We start from the raw sequence: 22,724 nt of genomic DNA, 5'->3' as shown, positions 1-22,724 counted from the left end.
ACACTACATAACAAATGTATATATGATTTGCACGGATATTGTATTGGATCAATATTGTCATTGGCCAATTCTCAAGGTTGCAATATCAGTATCGGAAATGCATGTTTCAATGTTCCGTTTGGTCATTATTCCAAATGCTGAGATGAATGTAGATAATGGGGCCCTCAGATTGGATAATAACATAATGGCAGTGGCTATCCGTATGGTTGCCGTATCAATATACTGGCATTCTATTCATACACAGTGCCCCTCATTGGCCAGTTTAGGTCACGTGATAGGTGAAATCATTGGCCAGTTTAGGTCACGTGACTAAGACTAAACCTAACCGTAAACCATACCCTAAACCTAACCCTAAAAATTGTTGCGATATAGGGTTATAACCTAACCTTAACCCTAAACCTAACCCTAACACTAACTAACTAATCCTAAGACGCTAGCTACATACGTGTTCTTCGGTAAATGTACCAATAGCACCAGGAGTTTTCCGTACAGCAACTAACATATTCATGGCCCCCGCTGTGATATAAGTTGGCCATCTCTGCTTTAAAAGAGGTAAAAAGTGGAGTGGTAGCCTATTGGGTAAGGAAGCCAGTTTGTAACTGGAGGGTAATCAGTTCGAATCCACTGTGGGCCTTCACTGGGGAGCTATGAGCAACCCAAAATGCTTCCAGGTCATCATTGTAAATGAGAACTTGTTCTCAATGACTTATCTGGTAACAAAAAAAGAAAGTAAAATAAAACCTAATCAAAACATAAATTCAACAAACCCAATTGTTTGAACATGGGATCATATATTGGCTTGGCCAAACCAAAAAGCAGGATGGAAACATAATAAAATAAAAACAATTACTCAAACTACAGTAATAATTCTCCACTATCATGATGAGGCCTCATAATTTAACTTTTCACCTTGCAGATCACTTAGGAATCACCTGTGATAAAATAACACTGACAAAGGCTGGTATGGAGCATTGAGGATTAGATGGTTCTCAACATTTTTTCAACTAAATTTTTAGATCTATAAACAACAGACATAGAGTATGTATGAAGAGCTTAAAAGATGACAATAAGTAAAACCATGAAGGGACAGTAGTGCCAGTGGTAAAAACTCGTATTAAATATGGATCCGTCTTTGATCGGTGATGAAATGTATAAATCTTGTCAATGTTTTTCACATTTCTTAAGGTCAGACGACTCATCATACAAACAATCCCTTTTGCTACGTTCTCATTATTACTTCCAACTCGTACAGTGCCCGTCGGAAGTATGTATTCATAGTGGGAGCTTAAGTAGAGTTGTCAATTATGGCCAAATGAGCATGTGTTTGAAGGTTGGATGTACAAAGAGGTGTACATACTCTGTACTCTGTAGTGTTATAAAGGGATATATTTGCAGGTGCAAAGTAAAATAGCGTGTGCGATTTCCCTTGTTTAATTCTATGAGACATGCGCATGATAAATGTGTTTGTTGTTTTTTTTACTCGTTTGGTGTATTTTTCTGTAATGTATGTTTTTCACTCTCTAAATGGCTCTGTGTGCATTCAGCATGTACATCCAAGGTATGCATTTGGTTATATAGCACAAGGTGAAAACATCAGCCAATAACTTCCGGGTCCCGTCTGTCCAGTCTAAACAGCGAACGGTCAAACAAACATGGAAATAATTGTTTTGAAATGACCAAATGACTCCAAAATGACGCATGCACACTCTTGGGGTATTTGGAAGCCGTTGACAAAGTTTCAGGTCGAACAGATACCGCGTCGGGGAGATATTGACTCCACAAACACGCACGCACGCGCGGAGACCTTCTTTGCATTTATAGGTAGATTACACAGACCTGACTAACTCAAAGGTACATTGCTTATATTCTGAATGATTAAAGTCTAGCCCTGTTTTGAAGTTGTTCAGCCTCAACACGTATTTCCAACAATTACTTTACAACACATGATCTCATCAGACAAGAAAGTAATGTGCTTGTGGTACTAGTAGCTGTTGTAACCTAGACTTCATTACATTCCTTTTCTTATTTCTGTTACACCCAACAAATAAATAGACTTCTTTATGAATAGATTGTGGAATAATTTTGGAATTGAATGTTAATCTTCCTAGAAAAGTAATTTTATAAATGATATTATACTCAGAATACTAACAGTGTCATAATCCTATGTGTTTTATTTTCAGTTAACAGAGCGAAGAAATAATTTAGTCATGTTAAGTTACTTCTATTTTTACAGTAATATCAGAAATATCATCCATGCAACAGGGGAGCTAAACCTCTAACTTTCTACAATGACATCACTTCTGACTGGCTCTATTAATGTTGCAATTCATTTTAGTTTTTGGAATTGACTTTTCTATAGTTTTCTTATACTGTATTGACAATAACATCAATAAATCTCATAAAATCTTTAGTCATGCCTTTGTTTGTATTTGGTCTTAGTCCAGGTTTCATTAATTTTAAAAAATGCTCCAGAAGAACAAATAATGACAATTAATAGGTCAAAATAAACCCAGACATCTATAGGCATGAGTGAACTCAAGCTTGGTTTATACTATTATCCATTTTACATGGTTAGGTAATTAATAAAAGATAATCTACAACATAAAAGCTTCCCCGTGTTCCTGTGAGCTCAAACAAACAATGTAACTGTGTGCCGGCCTACGCTCAGGATCAAAAAGCTTTGGCCAATTTTGGCAGTGAAGCAGATGATGGAGACAGATAAGTCAAAATGTTCTTGAAAACAGCGTCTCAGAATAAAGTGGGATAATAGTGGTGTAAGTGTAAGGTTGAAAAGGCATATTAGACTTTAAAACCAGGAGCAAGGACACCAATGGAATATTTTATGTCTTGAAAATAATGTATAACTCGGGCTGTCAAAATTATTCTGCAACAACTAACACATTAAATATGTAACGCAGAAAGACCAGCTCAGATGTGCCACACTTCTCCCAAATCCATTCACATTATGGTTGAGATCAACCCAGCAGAGGACAGTGGAGTGATACAGTAGGAGAGGTAAGAAATGATGCAGGTAAGAGAGGAGCCTGTTGATTGAAAGGTCTAGCAACAAAAGAAGAAAAGATGTGACGGTGGAAACATTAGTCATACCTTGCACTTACTTTAAGAGCCTCTTCCACCAAAGCAACTCCAGAATAAGGAATCCTTAATGTAACATGTATTGGAAAAAGCTTAAACTTCAGCCGATATGTAATCTGGTCACAGTAGAGGGGGAAAGGCTTAAACAATTTTAACTTATTTTTTCCTCCTTTTTCTTTTGTAAAAAAAAAACGACAAAAATGAACCATTGTGACTTGATTTTCCAGAGCAGATAACATTTTAGTAAATGGTAGGGTAAACAATATATGGTACTTATCTTATCCATTTGCCAGTCTATGATAATCTGACATAACAAAAAAAAAAGATTAAATGAAAAAATAAGTTTTTTATTTTATATCTCTGAAAGACAATGAATTGAAAAAGTGTCCTATGAACAGTGACACTATTTTAATGCAACATTTCTGTAAATCAGTGTCAACATACCAATATAAACAAATAAGTATCTCCAATAGTGCTTTCTGTAAACAAAAAATAGGGTCTTTCTTACCAGTGACATTTTTATATTGCAATACTCCAGTAAACAATATATTGGTTCTTTCAACAAACAGTGACAAAATTTCTGTGAAGACGTACTTGCACATTTTAGTGAAAAAGCAGAAAAGATTTTGAGAAAAAAAAAATCAATACTTAGTGCGAGCATATCAATAATGGATTGTGCGAAAAAATATTGCGATAAATCGAGATATCGTCACACTCCGAGTCGATATATCGAGATTCAAGATATATTGAGCTTTCTATTCTGGCTGCTTTCACTACTTCGCAAAACAGCATAAAAAGCAGAGTTTGATGGTTTGCTGAGTGCGTTGTGACCCAGGTGTCCCTTAGAGGAGAAAAAGACTAAAGTCTCTATGTGGACAAACATGAGACACGTATATGCATACTCGGTGCAGAAACCATGTTGTTTACATATGTGACGCTTAAAAAAATTAAAAATGGCAAGGAATGAACCACTGTTAAGGCTCATAAATAGTTTGAAGTATGTAGAAAGCTTGTCACCTGAGGACGCGGCTGCTTATTTAAGGAAACTCACTTTAAGTACAGGTGAACGATTGTGGGACCCATGCAGCATTCCCAAACACGTTACAATGAGTCTCCTCCTCACTGTTCCACGTCTGCATATCAGTCCATTTACAGCATGTTATGGTCACTTTTTTACTGGATCCAGACTGAGATAGCGCTCTGTACGCTCCCGTTCACCATCGCTTCAGCAGTGATCACGTTGACACGATCGCTACTGAACAAACGTAACGTGGTTATTTGGCAACTTTATGCTGTTTATTATTAATTATTATTTATCATAAACCAGCTGATTTTTACTTTATCTGAAATGTTTTAGCTCTCTCTCTCTCTCTCTCTCTCTCTCTCTCTCTCTCTCTCTCCGTGTGTGTGTGTGTGTGTGTGTGTGTGTGTGTGTGTGTGTGTGTGCGTGTGTGTGTGTGTGTGTGTGTGTGTGTGTCAGATATGTCAGCTGTCAGCCTCTGTTTGAAGTCTGCTCTATTCTTCTGAAAAGGGTGCCCACCAGCAGGTATGTTGTAAAATGTAAGTCCTGGATTGTTGGTACTCCTATTTGTGCAATGAACAATGCAACCCGATGGCATTGCGTTGTTTTTATACCAAAACAAAAGTGTTTCAATGCTAGTACAAGCGAGCCTGCACATGCACCTAATTCAGTATGCATACTTCACACGAAATGGGTTTATAATGCAGCTGTTTGTGAATAAATGTGCCTGCATGGCATTTAGATCATCAAAATTGTCTTTCTGGTCAGACTTCAAACACTATTTTGAAAAGAAATATCGAGATATGAGTTTTGATCAATATCACCCAGCCCGACCCAGCAGACATAGGGCGTAAGGCAGTGTAAAGCACCTGGACAGGACGCCAGTCTATCACAGGGCTTGACAGAGACAATTTGATCCCTGCACTGAGAGGCAGCGATGCCAAACAATGTACTTGGACCATATATTCCACTGATTGAATTGGACAAAACCACAAACTTAAAGACTGTGTATAAAAAATCTGAAGTTTAATCAGATAACTCGCCATCTGTCACCGCACTATCCAATACAATGCACTTCCTCTCTGCTGCACATGCTACTCCTTTATTCTCTCAATCTTATCCACTTGATTCTGTAGAATTTGTTCAATGTCCCGTTTATTTTCATCCCCACTATATCTGGCCCTATGTTTGTTAGTGTAATTATTTGTTAAATACATGTATTGTATAAACCAGATGCAAGAGGCGTGTCAGTGGTGAACTGAACCAGCAGCTGCAGCTATTTCCTCAATCCAGTACACTTTTTATAGGCACAATCCTTTCAAACGCACACAATGAGTGTGTTTCTTCTCTAAGCATGACAGTGCACATGTGTTTGTGTGCAAAGTGTCTCTCTGACTATGTGCCAGAAATTGTGTGTACACACTTATAACTAGTGGCATCGATCTGTGAGTTAGTTCCATAAAAAAACACAACACGTCTGTTCATTCACACCCTCAGTACGATATTTTCCAGATGGCGCTGGTCCACATTGATCTGCTGCCATTGAATGCATTCTCTGGGCCTCCACAGGCAACATCACCAACATTCAAATAAATGCATTAAATCTACAGCACACACACATGCACACACGCACACACACATGCGCACACGCACACACACACATTGTGTGGGAAAATGTTCTGATGGACTGTGACCTTCCCTTTTAACAGGGCTCCATGTTATCCTTACTCCTCACAGCACTGATACCTTCATCATGCAGCATGCCATGTATATCAGGAGTATTGGAGTTTCAAGATCAGGCATGTGAATGAATCGAGTGGTTGAGTGAGATATTTACAGGTATAAAAATAAATAATAATAAATAAATGTTTTAAATACATGTTTTTCAACCATGGAATTCTTCAAGATCTGGTATTTTTGACAAATTTGACATGTTTAAATAATTGTTGACTATGTTATAATCCCATAATGGCTGGATTTGCATATTTATTTCATATTTGCTATTCAGCTGCTTTCTTCTTTCTTTTGCTGACACTTTTTATAATTCTCCAATTTCCATGAAGTAAATCAAGTATTCTACATATGTTCATAATATGTCACTAAATGTAATTAAAACCACAACTAAAAATCCTAGATGGAGTGATGGAGTACATATGTATCTCCGTAGGTGACAGTGTAATCAAGAATATCTAATATCTAACATTTGGAAATGTTCTTTTAATACTAGTCTATAATCTAATCGTACCAATAAAAGAGATATTAACTATTTTGAAATGTTGTTTTGTAACACTCCAAGCAGACATTTCATCCTTAATAATTAATGATGTCTTTAGACTGCAAGTTTATTACAGTCAACCAAACATTTGCACATGAGCAAGTCTGGGCAACATTTCCAAAAGTCCTTTGACACCTTTGCATGAATTATGGGTGTGAAAAATGGCTTTGTGATGTTACTAAACTGGAACAGCTGCTACCATGCTTATAGCTAATGCTAGTTGCAAATTAAATACAAGTCTGAAATAACAGTTGGCCTTCAAGTACCATTATAGTATAAACAATAGTCATTTGTCATAAATATGCAGGAAATGAATCATTGGATCGCTACAGTGCAACAAAGGGTGAGACATTGACAGGTGGCTGTAATCGATCAGAACTTGAATCAATACAAAAAAATCCTGAATCGTTTCACTCAGTTTTTAGGCCAAACGAGCAAAGCAACTAAACTCAACAGTCTGTTTAGACCAGGGGTGCATCGAAAAAGTGTGTGCAGCCCAGATTTAGACAATGGGTACCAAGATTTGATGCTTTAAACAAGCACAACTTCTCTAATGATTTGTCTTTTTGCAGAAGTTAGTGGTACACAAACGGAGGATTACTTCTGTCATTTGGTGTCATTGGTCATTGTGTAAATAGCACAATAACCATGAAAGCAGTGGTAGGGTTGTATTGAATGCCTGCAAAAAATGAGCAAAGGTTGAGAGTAGAATGAAGTTCATTCACATTAATGCATAGGGTAGAGCTGTAATTGAGCCTCAAAAGTTCAAGCCAACATGGGCAAAACTTTTCCGAACCCAAATGAAGCAGACTGTTTTTTGCCCGAACCCGTTACAGCCCGACATTATTCGAGCCCATCGAGTCGGGTTCAGACAACGATCTTCGGCTTGAAGCTAAAGTTTTTGGTAAAACTTTACTTGAAGTTTAATACTTAAGGCTGAGATCACGCTGTCCTTATTATGACATGACATTTGTCATTAGTATGAATAATGGGTCACTAAGTGTCTTTCGTTACCCTAACCCTAACCCTTCCGTACCCTAACCCCTAGCCCTGACCCTTAACCCTAATCCTAGCTAACCCCACTAGATCCCTCCACCTAACCCAAAAAATGACAACGTAGCTGCAAATAATTTAGCAAACGACAATTAATGACAGCCTTCATGACACCTTATTCATGTAATTGACAGATAATGACAGCGTAATGTCAGCTTCATGTATAAAACTTCAAGTAAAGTGTTACCTAGTATTCTTTAAACACATGTAGACGCACGTGCTACCATCTATCGACCCCCCGTGTGCCACATGTTTGCTGCGTTTCTGTGGGAGGTCTATTGTTGTAAGCACTGTTTGTAGAATAGAGACATTGGCATTGGCAGCTGCCTCGGCCGGCTATCAATCAGTCTGAATAATAAAGCTCAGTGATTACAGGCTGGGCATCCGACCAACAATGGTCACATCTGACTCCTTTTCCATGTAGCTGTCTTTCACTTTGAAAAGCTAGCTAATAGATAAACACTGGCAAGACCAGGATATTTGTGTGATAAAAATGGACGCAGGATAATGGTATAACAAAAAAAAGACGAGAGGTTTTGATTATGAAAGCTGAGAAAGTGTTATGTCTCTTTGGTAAAAATCAGAGTATGTAGGAGGGAGCCAGTGTCTCTTATTCATTCTGGGTAGCTGTCAATTCCTGGCACAGCCTCTTCCCTAAATGGAGTGAGATGACAAGGCAGTGTGGGCCGTCTGCTTTTCAAAGTGCAGCTATTTTCTTTTCTTTATGTTATACTATAAATTTCACAAAGCAAGTCGTCTATCAAGAGACATTTCATGAATGAAAACAGAGCAGTACAGAATGGCACCTTTGCACTCGTACCTACTTAGCACCACTTGGCTCGGCTCGGCTCTACTTCCTTTGGGGGGCTTTCTGTTCGGTTAACTTCCTGTATCTACCCAATAGGTTTTTTTACATACACAATTCGAAATAATCAAGCTTAGTTGAAGCTTAATGTGACATGTCATCCTACCTTGCAATGACTGCCCACCCATTTCACAACAGTATTCAGTTGTCATGGCAAAAACAATGTGGGCTTAGCTGATTACGAGGCCAAAACAAGTTGAATAGGCACTAGTGGATAATTACCACAAGGTCAACTTAAGGAGATCGTCCAGACCAAATAACATGTGACAAAAGGAAAATACAGTCATACAGTGTAACTACTTTCTGCCATGTGATGAAGGGGATGAAGTTAAAACAGTACGATAATGAAGGAGGCGGATGAAACAAAACAAGAAAAACAAAAAATGAATAACTAACTAACTGACTGACAGACTGAGTGAGTGACTGATGTGACACAGACCGACCAAGTAGGGAAAGACAATCTAATGACATGATACCGCAAACTAGGGCTGCCCGATTATAGAAAAAAATAATAATCATGATTATTTTAGTCATAATTGAAATCACAATTATTCAAACGATTATTTGTCAACCAAAAAGTTATTTATATTTTGTACAAAAAAACATGAAATATATACTTTAAACATAAATAAAATCCTTCAAACACTAAAATCAAGTACAGTATGTCCACTTTTGCACAAAACAAAGCACATCTTGTACGTGATGTGTCTTTGCTCTAGATCTTCATCGTCAAACCCAAAGTGTTCCCATATAAGAGAGTTTGACTTGCCACTTGTTTACCAAGTGTTTTTGCTGCGTTTCTCCTGCCGTGTTTCAAGATCATTTGCAACAACTTTCCTTGTGTTGGCCTGCAGGCTAGCTTTGGCTTTGAGAGCGGCGGGGCAGAGGGGAGGAGCTTGCATGTGCGTGGATTAAACAACTCAAAGTTAGTATCAATAACATGTGTGTGCCAAGCTTTATTATTTGTAGATGTCCGAAATAGTAGTTTTTTTTGGTTTTTTTTTAATAACCGTTTTTTAATTGATTATGCTATTTTTGTAATCGTTGGGTGTAATAATCAAAATGATAATCGAATTTAAATTAATTGAGCAGCCCTACCGCAAACACTTTAAATAGTGAGAGAATGCAATCAGGAGATGCGGCACACCTGAGTGGAAATATTTAGGAGCCTAAGCACTCTTTTAACACATACAGGCTGACAAAACCAGGGTGTAGAAACCCACAGGACCCATTAACCACAGACTTGAAAACACAACATAAACCTTCATTTTCAACTATGAGCTGGTTGTCCAAAGTGATGAATTCAATCTCCTTCTTGGTAATCCTTTTTGCCCTTTTACTCTCTGGAGGGAGATATTTTTGAAGTCGATAGTTTGTTGCTCAGCACAGCAGTCTTTTATCCATTGCGTTGTTAAATGTAAGTTTTAAAATGTGTGATCGGGTTGGTTGTGTTAACAGATGCTCTCACTTTGCCACCTCTGAAACCTGCTGGGATTTTTTCACTTTCAACTTTATTATGTTTCCACACAACTGACATCTTTACATGTGTAAAGCTGCAACCCGTTTTTAACTACCATTCAGCATGCCACATAAAGTTAATGGCAGCTGTGGTAACGCATGCGCCAACGCAAATTTTTGCAGTCAACATTATCAATTATGTTACTAATCATTTTTGCATTAGTGTACATATTAAACACATTGTGGTTTGCGCAAATCTCGAGACTCTATTTTTTCTTTTGCCCCTAACTCGTGTGACATAAATCCCAACTTCCGTGAGTCATCTGGAGCACATAAAAGCTAAGATTATTAACAGTACTTGACTATATTAACCCTTTGGTTGATTGGTACTATTTCAGAAAGTTTTATAGCCAGTAAGGTTATCAAAATAGGGAAAGAAAATTAGACAAAAACAAAACGCGAAAGTGTAACGTGAAGCGGAAATGGGTAAAGTCTGAACGGAATCTGGGAAATTTTGAAAACGGAAAATCCAAGGTGCTACAATTAATAAAGTGTGAAACAAATGCTGCGTTAAGGAACAGATTCTGCCTATCCTTGGTTGCAAGGCACATACTTTAGTTGCTAAGCTACTTCATATAATACTAAGGTTTTATAATAATCTATACAATCAGCTTTACACAAATTCAGAAATTGTAATATTTTTGTGAATAGTTCACATGTTCAGTTTACAGTGTGTGTAGAAGTTTAATTAAACTGTAATTAACAATACTAACAGAAGGTAAAGTTATGTTAACTTTAATTAGTTATGACCATTCTGCCAGCAATCATCTGTGACAATACTGACCATTGTAAAACACATAACATAATAAGGGCTTAATCTTACTTTGTGTCGGCACTTCAGAACAACACCATAGGCACCTACGGTAGAAAAAAGACATACAATTAACCAAAATCTATTCCAAAACTTTTACCTTAACATCATTAGTATTAATCACATTATATGATGAAGATTAATGCAAAAATGCACTGCACATAAAAGTGTAATTAGCACATAATTTCCAATAAAAAAAAGTAAAATACCCACCTGTTCGTACCTCCTTATATTGTACAGCCTGTCTCTAACCACGACACAAAATACGAACATACTGACTGATTTGGTTCAATCAATATAGTTGATGCTGCAAAGTAACACGAATGTTACCTCCCTCCTTCTAAGGCCTTTTTTAGATCTACTGTACTAGAGTAAAGGGAAAAACCTCCTCCCTCGATGAACAGACAGGTGGCTTAGAAAGTGGGACACAAGTGTTGGCGAGCTACAGTAGCTGTGATGTTATCAACCCTGGCAGTTACACACATGTCTCCTGAGGGTTCAGGAGGAATTCTCAGCCTAACCAAGCATATTAAAGACTGCCCTTCTCTTCACTCGTTCTGGAGCAAATCAGAGTTACAAAAAGGAACTGAGGCAACCTTGCTCTTAATTGAGATTTATCTACATTAACACACTTTAGACGCCCAAAACGATTAAACCTTGATTGACCATGAAAAACCACCAAATACTTGTTGTGTATGCCATTAGATTACAATCCGTTTTCATGCATTGTTTATGAACAGATACTGCTGTAAGAGGTTGTTCATAAATGTGGGTAAACTAAAGGCTATGTTTACTGGGTTTGTAAAAGCCTCGATTCCCACTCTTTTTCTAACCCAAGACTGTATGACAAATGGAATCTCCCAGGGCATAGTATGAGCAAATAAACAAACTTGTTGATTTACCCTCATATTAAATGAGTCAGGCAAAGCCTAAACCTCAAACATTTTCCACAGCCTAACACCAACTGTCCCATTGCCATTTGCCAGTGTTTGGGGTCCGCTATGGTACAGAATAATGCAGTGGCACCCAACCTTTTTTGTGTGGTGTACCCCTACCTCCATTATCATAGACACTCAAAGCGCTTTACAAAATGAAGGCACTATTCTTTCATTCCATACTTAGCGGTGGTAAGCGACTATTGTAGCCACAGCTGCCCTGGGGCAGACTGACGGAAGTGAGACTGCCATGGTGCGCCATCGGCCCCTCCGACCACTACATTCATATTAGGCAATGTGGGTGAAGTGTCTTGCCCAAGGACAGAATGACAGATGCCACTGAAGCGACTGCCACCCCACTGTGGCACCTGGAGTTCTCAGTGGTCTCCCATCCAACTACTAACCAGGCCCAGACCTGCTTAGCTTCCAAGATCTAATGAGATCGGGCAATGACAGGCTGGTATGGCCACAATCATACCAGATATAGAGCCCTTACTTGCATTTTAGGCTCTTATTAACAAAGTCTACATATTGGGAACTTAAGCAGTCTGACTCTGTTAAAAGTCTTTCAAATTCATTGTCATTGTCAACAAAAGTATGTTGCCAAAAATGTATTGCTGATGAAAATACTTCTCAGGTCCGCATGTGAAATGTTTGATAATTGCTTTTAAAATAACGTAGAAACTTAAATTGTAAACTGAAAATTGATTTCTGTCTGATTCCATGAACAAATTGCATTGTGCTTATTGATTTTAAACCCCTGGTTTAGAATCAATGGCACAAAATAATGTGAATATACTGTAGTGTATTTCTACTTATGTTTGTTTTTTGCCACTTGGATATTTGTAACTGAGCAATATAAAGTTTAGGAAAAGGACTGTTGTTGGGAGTCAGTGATGGAAAGTGTTTATAGATCCAAGAGTGAATTCTTAAAGCTACCAAAAAGTTACTAAAAGTCACATAACGTTAGCCCAGTTGATGACCAGGTGGTAGAGTTTAAATTGATAGATCTGCTTCGAGTGTTAGCATTCTTCTAATTATGTACAGCCTGTTAACTCATATGGATATGGATCATGGCCAGAATATGTCACACATCCTCCTTGTTTACCTTCTACATTGTTAATGGACTGCACACTATTAGATATTCAATTGCGAGGAAGCGATCAAAGCACTTAGTCCCGACTCATTAACAAAATTGAGTGACCCCAAGAACGCTGAGGGAAAGTCGATGCTTTGAAAAGTGAATTGTGCAGCCAGCCACTAAAAGTAAGGCTGACCTGAAAACTAGTTTCAACTACTTTACAGTTGACCCTAGATTTAAAAGTGTGCACTTCCATCGAGACGACCTCCTTACACAATTAACTTTCAGTTTTTCATATTCCTTCCAAACTATCCATGCTTGTTCCAAAGACATTTGCACACAAATTATAAAAGTTCTTGGCAGCGGAGGTGAGGTTATAAAAACTGGGACAAGTGGGTGGCCTCACCCCAGGGCTACTGCCATTTTAAATCAACGAAGAGACCTACAGCAAAGATGAAGGCTACAGAAACTATTCAAAGAGATATCAAATATAATGTTTCATTGCTATTTTCCACAATTAAACTACATGGTTACACTTTGCTTGAAGTTTTATGCATAAGGCTGACATTACGCTGTCATTGTTATGACATGACACCTGTCATTAGCATGAATAAGGTGTCATGAAGGAAGGGTGTCAATAACTCATTCACTGCCAGCCATTTTCAGAACGGCTACCCCCCTCTGCCAGCCATTTCAGAGCATTTTGACAGATTTTTAAAGACCCACAGAATATTTTGTACAATGACAATCTGAAACCAGATTCTGAAAGATTACTCTCTCATTCTTACATAATCAGCAGTTGAATAGAGGCAAGTTTCACACAAATCGCTGGTTTGTGACAAAATGCCCTTTTCTGAAAAAACTTGTCAGTGAATTTAAAGCATTTTTTTTCTTTTTCTTTTTTCGCTTTAAGGACACCTTAACATTGGTTTCCCTCTATAAGACAACAAAACAACACTGAGACGGGCTTTTGATAGCCAAATAATAATACTTTTGCAATCGGGTCAGAGTTGAATGGTTTTTTTACTGTATTTTGGCTGTCCTCCAAATCTCTCCCCCCGTCATTCTCCCCACACACAACTTCCTTCTACTCATGCTCTGGTCGAGTGTGTGCAGCTGTGAGCTGCTGGGAACTTCAGCATCAACTGTTGTCGCGCAATTTTCTGTCTCGTAAACTTCTTTACTCTCCTTCTGAGCTCTGCCCATCACGGCTGATCTCTCATCCAAAGATGCGCTGCTGCCACCTACATGTCACCGGTTGGTCACTACAAACCTGATATTCACAGGAGAGCTCCATCACACTGTCTCTTTGCAACCCCGGCCGAAAAACACAATTGACGTCTATAGACGTCAATAGACGTCAACAGCAGTCAATGATTGTTGTTTGTTACTAAGAACTGCCTTCTTTCATCTCCGTAACATTGCTAAAATCAGATCTATCCTGTCTCAGGGCGACGCCGAAAAACTAGTCCATGCTTTTGTTACCTCTAGACTGGATTATTGTAACTCTCTTTTAGCAGGCTGCCCGAGCAAGTCGCTTAAGACACTTCAGCTGGTTCAAAATGCTGCAGCACGTGTACTGACTAAAACTAGGAGAAGAGATCACATTACTCCTGTATTAGCCTCTCTGCATTGGCTTCCCATAAAATATAGAATAGAATTCAAGATTCTTCTTCTCACTTATAAAGCCCTAAATGGACAGGCACCAGTCTATCTCAAGGAGCTTGTAGTGCCATACAATCCCCCCAGAACACTACGCTCTCAAAATGCTGGACTACTCGTTGTTCCATTCGTCTCTAAAAGTAGTATAGGAGGAAGAGCTTTCAGTTATCAGGCCCCACTTCTCTGGAACCATCTACCAACCACGGTTCGGGGGGCAGACACCCTCTCTACCTTTAAGGTTAGGCTCAAAACATTCCTCTTTGGTAAAGCTTTTAGTTAGGAACCAGCTCATAGCTCATAATTAAGATGCAATAGGCATAGACTGACGGGGGGGGGGGGGGGGTCTGGCATGCTCGGTTGGAGAGAGGTTGGAGAGGGCGTTAAGAGAGAGGTCATTTAGGTTAGAGAGGGACCGGAGAGGGTCCCATTCCTCTCTCAAACACTCCCTCTATGTCTGCTTCTTCCCTTGTGTGTTTGCTCCTGTACTCCTTCTGGCTTTTGTCTTGCAGGTCCGTGGGATCCTCAGTGTGGAGTTACAGAGTCTCAACAACTCTGTCTCCACCCTTTCCTCTGCACACACCCAACACAGCATAACGTGGATGGCTGTTCATCATAGGAATGGATCCACACAAGGTTCCTGCTGCTTAACAGAAGGTTTTCCTTGCCGCCATGATGAATTCATGTTGGGTGTGGGATACATATGTATGTGTATATACGTATATATGCATATGTGTGTATCCATAAAATGAAGAGTCCGTCCTTAAGACTGCTCTACTGTAAAGTGTCTTGAGATACCATTGGTTATGATTTGACGCTATACAAATAAAGATTGATTGATTGATTGATTGTTACTAAGGATGAACGATTAATTGCATTTGCGATATCATAAAACACGATTTTCTAATCGCAAAGGCTGCAAAATTTTTATTTTTTTTCTTGTCCTGTCTTGTATTGTCCTGTTAATTTACATGTTTCATAAAAGGTGAAGTTAGTTAGATATGTTGAAGAGGTAAAGCCACATATTATATTTATTTAAAGTTTAAATAAATCTGAAATTATTTATTATGAAACAGATTGATTTATTGCTTGGGTTCATTGAAAAATACATGAGAAGAGGCCCTTGAAAAAATAATTGCATATTAAATCGCAATCGCGATATTGAGAAAAAAAATGCAATTAGATTATTTTCCAAAATTGTTCAACCCTATTCATTACCCTAACACAGGGGGTCACCAACACAGTGCCCGCGGGCCTCAGGTAGCCCTCATGGATCATGTGAGGGGCCCTCAGGAGCTCTAGTCACCAATGAGCTGCATCTAAAATCTGATTTACTTTCCAGGATTCAAACTCACAAAGTTAAATACATATGACAGATGTAGTTAGTACTTAGTAGAGTTAAATACTGCTGAACGTGATAAAGTTTTAGTATTAAAGGTCCAGTATTATGCTATTTTTCACCAGTCTCCATTTGTTCTAAGAACCCCAACGACATAGTATTTGAGGTTTATTTTTGCAAACTCAAGTGTTTTCTGGAGTTTTAGCCTCTGAAAAGTCACTTTCATGATGCCTCTAAAAACAGGCTGTTTTGGGGCCTTCATTCATATGCATGAGTGGGCGTGTATGTTGATGCAGACTTCATGCCTCGCTCTTGCCAGGTTGATCAGTGATCACCAAAGCGATTTTCTTTTGCTATCCACACACTGTTGTTATTGTTTTTAGTCCAAAAACTGCACATTACAGTAAAATAAATTACTTTTTAAGTGGCTAATGTGATTCTGAGTCTGTCTCGTGCTTGAGGGTGTGTTTATCACAGCAGCAGTAGCGGAGTCTGTCATCTGTTTCAAACACTCACCAGAGTGTTAAGCTGCTAAGTCACTTTCTTTTCCTCCTCATCTCTACTAAGTACAGGAATAGTGCATTTTAAGGTGATAATCATTTGTTTTGTCCTACCACTGCATTGCATTGTGTCGCAAACAGATCATGTCAGATGTGATGCGAAGCAGTATAACGGTTACTAAAAATAGACCCACTGCTCCTCAGGGAGGGGTTAAATGCAGTGAACAAATTTTGTGTATGCAGCTTTACATATATGACAATAAAGTATAACGTATATTCTATATTAAACCGCTATGTTTGTTTTACCTGTGAGGTAGTTTGAGCTCAAATTTTTATAGAATAGGAGGAGCCAGGATTATCAGGAGGAGGAGTTTCCGCGATGTGATATCACGTGTGAGAAAAATCCAATCGGGTGCGGCCTATGTCACGTAGCGGCTTTACTTGAATTTTTCTCAGAAAATTGCAAAACTATTTAAATGCGGCCAATACAGCGATGCGTTCAATAGCCCGGAAAACACAGTAGCTCACAGTTTCAGAAAGATTGGTGACCCCTGCCCTAACCCCTAACTTTAACCTTAACCCTCACCCTTCGTTACGCTAACGCCACTAGATACCAACATAGCTCCAAAGGTGTCATAATTTAGCGAACGATACTTAACTCACTATAGACATGATTTGGTTTAGTAACGTGGAGTACCATTCTCGTCTATAGACATGATTTGGTTTAGTAACGTGGAGTACCATTCTCGTCTATAGACGTGAATTGGTTTAGTAACGTGGAGTACCATTCTCGTCTATAGACGTGAATTGTGTTTTTCGGCTGGGGTTGCTAGAAGACAGTGTGGCATGTACCATAATTGTAGTGACCAACTGGTGCCCTGTAGGTGGGAACAGCGCACCTTTGGATCAGAGATCACCCGTGATGGGCAAAGCTCAGAGGGAGATGAAAGGAGTTTGCGAGAGAAAATGGCGCTATGAGAGTTGATGCTGAAGTTTCCAGCAGCTCACAGCAGTGCACACTCAACCAGAGCATGTGTAGAACTAAGTGGACTATTGAAAGTGTTGCAATGGTGAGAGAAAACGATCAAAAAGCAGAGACACTTGGCATGTCCTGGAAAGAGGAAGTTAAGTGTGGGGAGAATGGCGGGGGAGAGACTTGGAGGAACGTCAAAATACAGTAAGCAAACCATTCAACTCTGACCCAGTTAGCAAATTCATGGTATTAAATATTCTGTGGGTCTTTAGAAATCAGTCAAAATGCTCTAAAACGGCTGGCACTGAGGGGGGTAGAAATTCTGAAAATGGCTGGCACTGAATGAGTTAATGACAGCCTTCATGACACCTTATTCATGCTAATGACAGATAATGACAGCGTAATGTCAGCCTTATGTATAAAACTTCAAGTAAAGTGTTACCGACTAGATATACATAACCTCTTCACTTCCACAGCAACAACAACAGTTTCAGTTTTTGTCACTAAAATTCTCTCTGATGAGAGATATTCAAAAACTTGCACTTGACCTTATTGAGCAACACAGATCAACCAATTATTGCCCTTTGTTTACAGGCAAATTCAATAAAAGCAATCTTGTGAAAAGCTCTTCCACAGATATGGGGATGGGACACAAAGGCTAGTGATTGACTGGGGGACACTGTCAAACTGAGGGCAAGAAAATGCACAGTTTAAATCATCACATCGAAAGCAAACAAGCACTCTTACCTTCTCCCACAATTCCAAGGACTTCAAATTTATTCATTACATCACCGATGTTGGGGTTCTTCATGAAATCAAAGGGTATGTTGCGTGCAGCGTGTGGCGCTCAGGCACAGAGTGCAGAGTGGCATGAGGCGGCAGCTGTCGGCTACCGAGAGTCAGACGGCTGCTGTGAGCCATATTTGTCACATGGTTTGTCTAGAGGTTCCTGTGATCCTGCAAACATGCATAACATCCAATCAGAGGAGATACTTCTGTACTTCTTAATTTAACTTATTGTGCATAAATACAAAAAAAAGAATAGTGAAAAGAAAACATTTTCCTAAAAGCAGGGGACACAGCCTTAAAGTCAACAGTCCCCTTTGAGTTTTAAAGTATGCTAGAGATTTAATTTTGGACATTTATTATTGAGAAAGTTGATCTGATCAAAATTAATACAGCACAAATTAATAGACACAAGCCATTTTTATCAGTCAGCCGCCTTTAATCCCAGAGTATATCCCTGAAATCATCCCACTAAATTAAAGCCTATCAGCACTCACACCTTTGTCAGGCCTACTGTGGCTTCAGATGTAGCCTACCTCCACCAGTCTGTATGAATAGGTAATGCCTTCTGTAAAGTAACACTTTATTTGAAGTTTTATACATAAGGCTGACATTACATTGTCATTATTATGACATGATACCTGTCATTAGCATGAATAAGATGTCATGAAGGCTGTCATTAAGTATATTTACTTTTATTATTTTAATGTTTTTTATTTTTATTATTTATTTGTCATTTGTATTTTCCTTGAGTGAATGCAATACTCAATACTTAACGATACCACAAATATTACTATTATGTTGTAGTTTACTGTCTGTGGGAGATGGAGGCAGAGAGATGGAGGATGGGTGGTTGTGGGTAATGTGGTTTGCATTGAATGTTCTGTACTGACTTCTATATGTCTGTATGAAAAACAAATATAAACTCAATAAACACAGAGATAAAAAAAAGTGTTTTTCGTTACCCTAACCCATAATCCTAACCCTAACCTCACTAGATCCCTCCATCTAACCCAAAAAATGCCAACATAGCTCCAAAGGTTTCATAATTTAGTGAACAACACTTAATGACAGCCTTCATAACTCCTTGTTCTTGCTAATGATTTATAATGACAGTGTAATGTCATTATTATGTATAAAACTTCAAGTAAAGTGTTACCGTACTTTGGAGGTCTGAAAATCAAGCCACATTGAGAATATTGTTACATTTTTAAACTTCCAAAGGGTGTAATACTGTTGAAAGAGCTAAGTCTGAAAAAAAAAAAACAATAATAATGAAATAATATGAAACTAATCATCAAAAAAAAAAAAAAAAAAGGATCTGAACTGGGATGAGTTCAACTCTCCCACTATGAACGAAGCTGATCATATTAACAGGGATTTTCTCTCAGACTCAGAGCTACAGTAGACGCTGTTTCACCAGGCTGTGTCAACCCACACATTGTGAAGGTGTTAAATCAACAGACGCTTCTTTAACATACAAATATTAAACGTCATAATCCACAGCACACACGTAAAAATTGCAATATACAGAAAAGAAAAAAAAAAGATTGTAAAAGTATCAGCATAGTGTAATAGTGACTTTTCAGGTAAGTAATACAGAAAATGGCTGTGGTCAGAGAGACTGACAAACTATGCAAAATCATCACCAAAATAAAATGTCATTTCAAGAAGAGCACTAAATATCTCTGTGTTACGCTCATGGCAGTCATGAGCAAACTTGTGGAGGATGACTCAATTCTGAACTCAAGCTGGAGAGAGAGAGAAAAAAAATAAATAAAAAGCCTTCTGCATACTGCATTTTATTTTTTAGCATGTTTTTTTGTTTAGTTAATATTTTTTTTTAGTTATAAATGTAGTCAAAGGTTGGTGTGGCCTGTTGTTCTCTATGGATCTAATGACAGCACTGGCACACTTAGAGGATTAATATGATTAGGAATGTGCTGGGCATTGCTATATATATATATATATATATATATATATATATATATATATATATTGCCTCTATCAACAGAGTGACTCATGCGTGGTAATAGACTGTGGAGTGTGGAATTCACATTACAGAGCTGTTGAAACTCTGCTGATCAGATCAGAGCCCTGTTGTTCACAAATGTGTTTATAGGAAACAGTAGGTTGGAACTTAGAAAATGACTGATTATCTGATTATTTTACACCAGCGAATGCAAAATGCTCTAGGAATGTATTTATTAAGATATGCTAAATGCTTTATTCAAGTTCATAAAGAGAGATGATGTTAGATGTGTCCGTAATGATCATAAATGAACTGATTATAATGTTGGTCCTAATCACAGGAGGATAAAACACTATTATAATAGAAGCTGTAGTTTTACTCTATGGTCAACTGTGTTATCCAATTGAAAGGAAGCCCATGTTTTAAAGACAGGGCGGCAATAAGAAAAGATCAGACATTACATGTGTCAATAAAAACAACAATGGAGGTAGTTTAGTTCAGTGCAAAAGAAGAAAAAACACACACATTAGCTGCTCTGTAGCATTGCTTTAGTAAAGATTCCCAACACCTCATTTGAGAACCAGAACAAACCTCTGTATCCTCTAATAACCACAGCATATTTACAGCAGAAGCCATTGAGACACGTCTAAGTAATGAGAGCAGAAAGTACTTACTCGGTCAATGTTTGGATGAAGAAATGAAGGAACTGGGCCTTTATATCCACCCACCAAAGGCGATATTTTCATTGCAGCGGGCGGCTACAGTGGCAGTGGATCGTGCGCTTGACAAGCTGCGAGCACATCACTAGGCAACTGACGTGAGTGACACGTCAGCGAACCAATCACAGAGCGGGATGCACTTGTTTATCCCGACGCCCTCTTTTATTTGAGCCAATCACACAGCAGAACAGCATGTGGGTGTTAAACACCGTGTTGCGGTTTGAGGCAGTTTTTGAACGAGGTGGGATATTATTGTTCTAATTTCTTTGTTACATAATTCCACAAAATCACACCACACGTCGAGTTTGATGGATTAATCACCCCGAAGCTGTTCTAGGCTTTCAAAAACCCAACACACGCTACATGACGAGAGAAAACCCCAGAGGGACGTAAAATAAATACCCATGATAGGGCCCAGAATGAATAGAATTTATGCACCTATGTCGAGTGCAAATATTTGCTCAGATTTAGCTCCTAATATCCTCGTTGTAAAAAATAAAATGTGCAATTAAGGCATATAAACTAGGAACACTGACTCACAACAACAATAGAATGACATAAATGAATATGCATCATTTCAAGTCAGTTGATTTAAACTCATTTTGCTATTAAGCTTTATTTTAAATAACATTGTCACATGATACAAAATGTATCTGATCATCATTTCTAAACACATGTTACAAGTAGTTTTATTTATCACTGAATGCCACAGATATAATTTAAAAACACCTATTTTCCTTTTTAATAAAAAAAAAAAAAAAAAAAAAAAGAATTGGGGAATTTGAAACCATCTATACAAAAAGTTTATCAAATTCCCTAAAACAACAACAACAACAACCAAAAAACGAATTAACAAATACTGTTCTGCTGAAGTGTGAGGTGCACACCAATGCTGCCACCCATAGGACTATCCTAAAAGTGTGAGAATCAATAGGTAACATCAGAAATGACAGAAGATTGACACCACAAAAACTTTTTGGTGTTGAAAGAGAATTAAATGCCTAATTCTTTATAAACTGTACACTGACAGGAGTGGGTTAGCATCAAACTGAAGGTATTCCCAAAATAAATAAATACAAACAATGAGTCATTTAAATTTTATTCAATCAAACAATGTATTTGATTCCAATTGTTAATTGGTAATCCACATGTACTCTATAACTATACGACATACCTCACACTTTAACACACGTGTCAAACTCAAAGCCTGGGGGCCAAATTGGAGCATCCATTTTGGATGCTTGTAACAGTAGGGGCTCACAGTTTTCTTGCTTCTAATATTGCATGATGGCAGTCATTTTTAATGTTAAACTATTGGAAAAAAACCCCCCCTCAAAATTCTTAGAAAATCTTTGATTTTTCCTCAAGTTATTACATAATATTTCCCTTAATCAAATAGAAACTGGTCACAAATCTTGGAAATTTAAAGTAAAGACCCTGTTGGGACTGGTATCTGTCACTTATTCCTTGGATATTGACGGTTTCTTACATATGTTGTATTTTATGTATTCTTACAAGTGCAAACTATGGCACAATAATGTTGAAATTGCTTATGGGCCACTTGAGATCAAACTGCTCAGTGTTTGGCCCCTGAACTAAAATGAGTTTCACACCCCTGCCTTAACAGATCATATAGATGTTGATTCTGAACAATGCGTTTTTGATTACACAACAATGTGGAAAGTTCCAGATGCGTCTGGAAAATAAGTTGGTGGGGAAAACACACGTCCTAAGTTTTAATATTCATGATGATGGATTTTTTTTTTAATTTACCAAAATGCAGTAAAGAAAACAATGACAATGATAATATTATTGATCATTATTATGATTATCATTAATATTTTATTATTATTATTATTATTATTATTATTATTATTATTATTATTATTATTATTATTATTATTGCTATAATATTCTCTGTATTTCTTCAATCATCATTTTTCTTTTTATAAAATGCATTATTGTAGCGTTGTTGTTTTCTTGTATCAATGTTATTTCGTTAAATCAAAAACAAAACCTTGAAGAGATAATAAAATGTCAAGAGAAATTGCTTGTGTGCCTCTAAAAACCCAAGATAACAAACTTAACTTCAATTGGTTGTAATTTGTAAATATGTGTTTG

The 22,724-nt window shown here is 37.9% G+C and overlaps 1 protein-coding gene and 1 pseudogene across 4 annotated transcripts in view; both read right to left on the bottom strand.

Annotated features, from left to right (window-relative positions):
• The window catches only part of LOC114462590 (cyclin-dependent kinase-like 5), a 76,299-nt gene extending 55,610 nt beyond the window's left edge, over positions 1 to 20,689 (bottom strand). For all 4 annotated transcript variants that reach the window (XR_003673982.1, XM_028445535.1, XM_028445538.1 and 1 more), the window contains exons 1-3: positions 20,559 to 20,689; positions 17,874 to 18,083; positions 10,652 to 10,686 (exon numbers count right to left, since the gene is read on the bottom strand). Coding sequence is in view for 3 of the 4 variants with exons in the window: in XM_028445535.1 (XP_028301336.1) it covers positions 10,652 to 10,686; positions 17,874 to 17,937 (99 nt within the window). In the remaining variant the exon portion in view is untranslated. The remainder of the gene's footprint in view (positions 1 to 10,651; positions 10,687 to 17,873; positions 18,084 to 20,558) is intronic.
• LOC114462721 (uncharacterized) lies at positions 11,931 to 12,048 on the bottom strand (annotated as a pseudogene).
• Positions 20,690 to 22,724: the final 2,035 nt, after the last annotated feature.

This window comes from Gouania willdenowi, chromosome 4, assembly GCF_900634775.1.
Source record: "Gouania willdenowi chromosome 4, fGouWil2.1, whole genome shotgun sequence".
Lineage (NCBI taxonomy): Eukaryota > Metazoa > Chordata > Actinopteri > Blenniiformes > Gobiesocidae > Gouania > Gouania willdenowi.
Note: the sequence above shows the minus strand (reverse complement) of the source record. Positions and strands in the feature narration are given on the sequence as shown.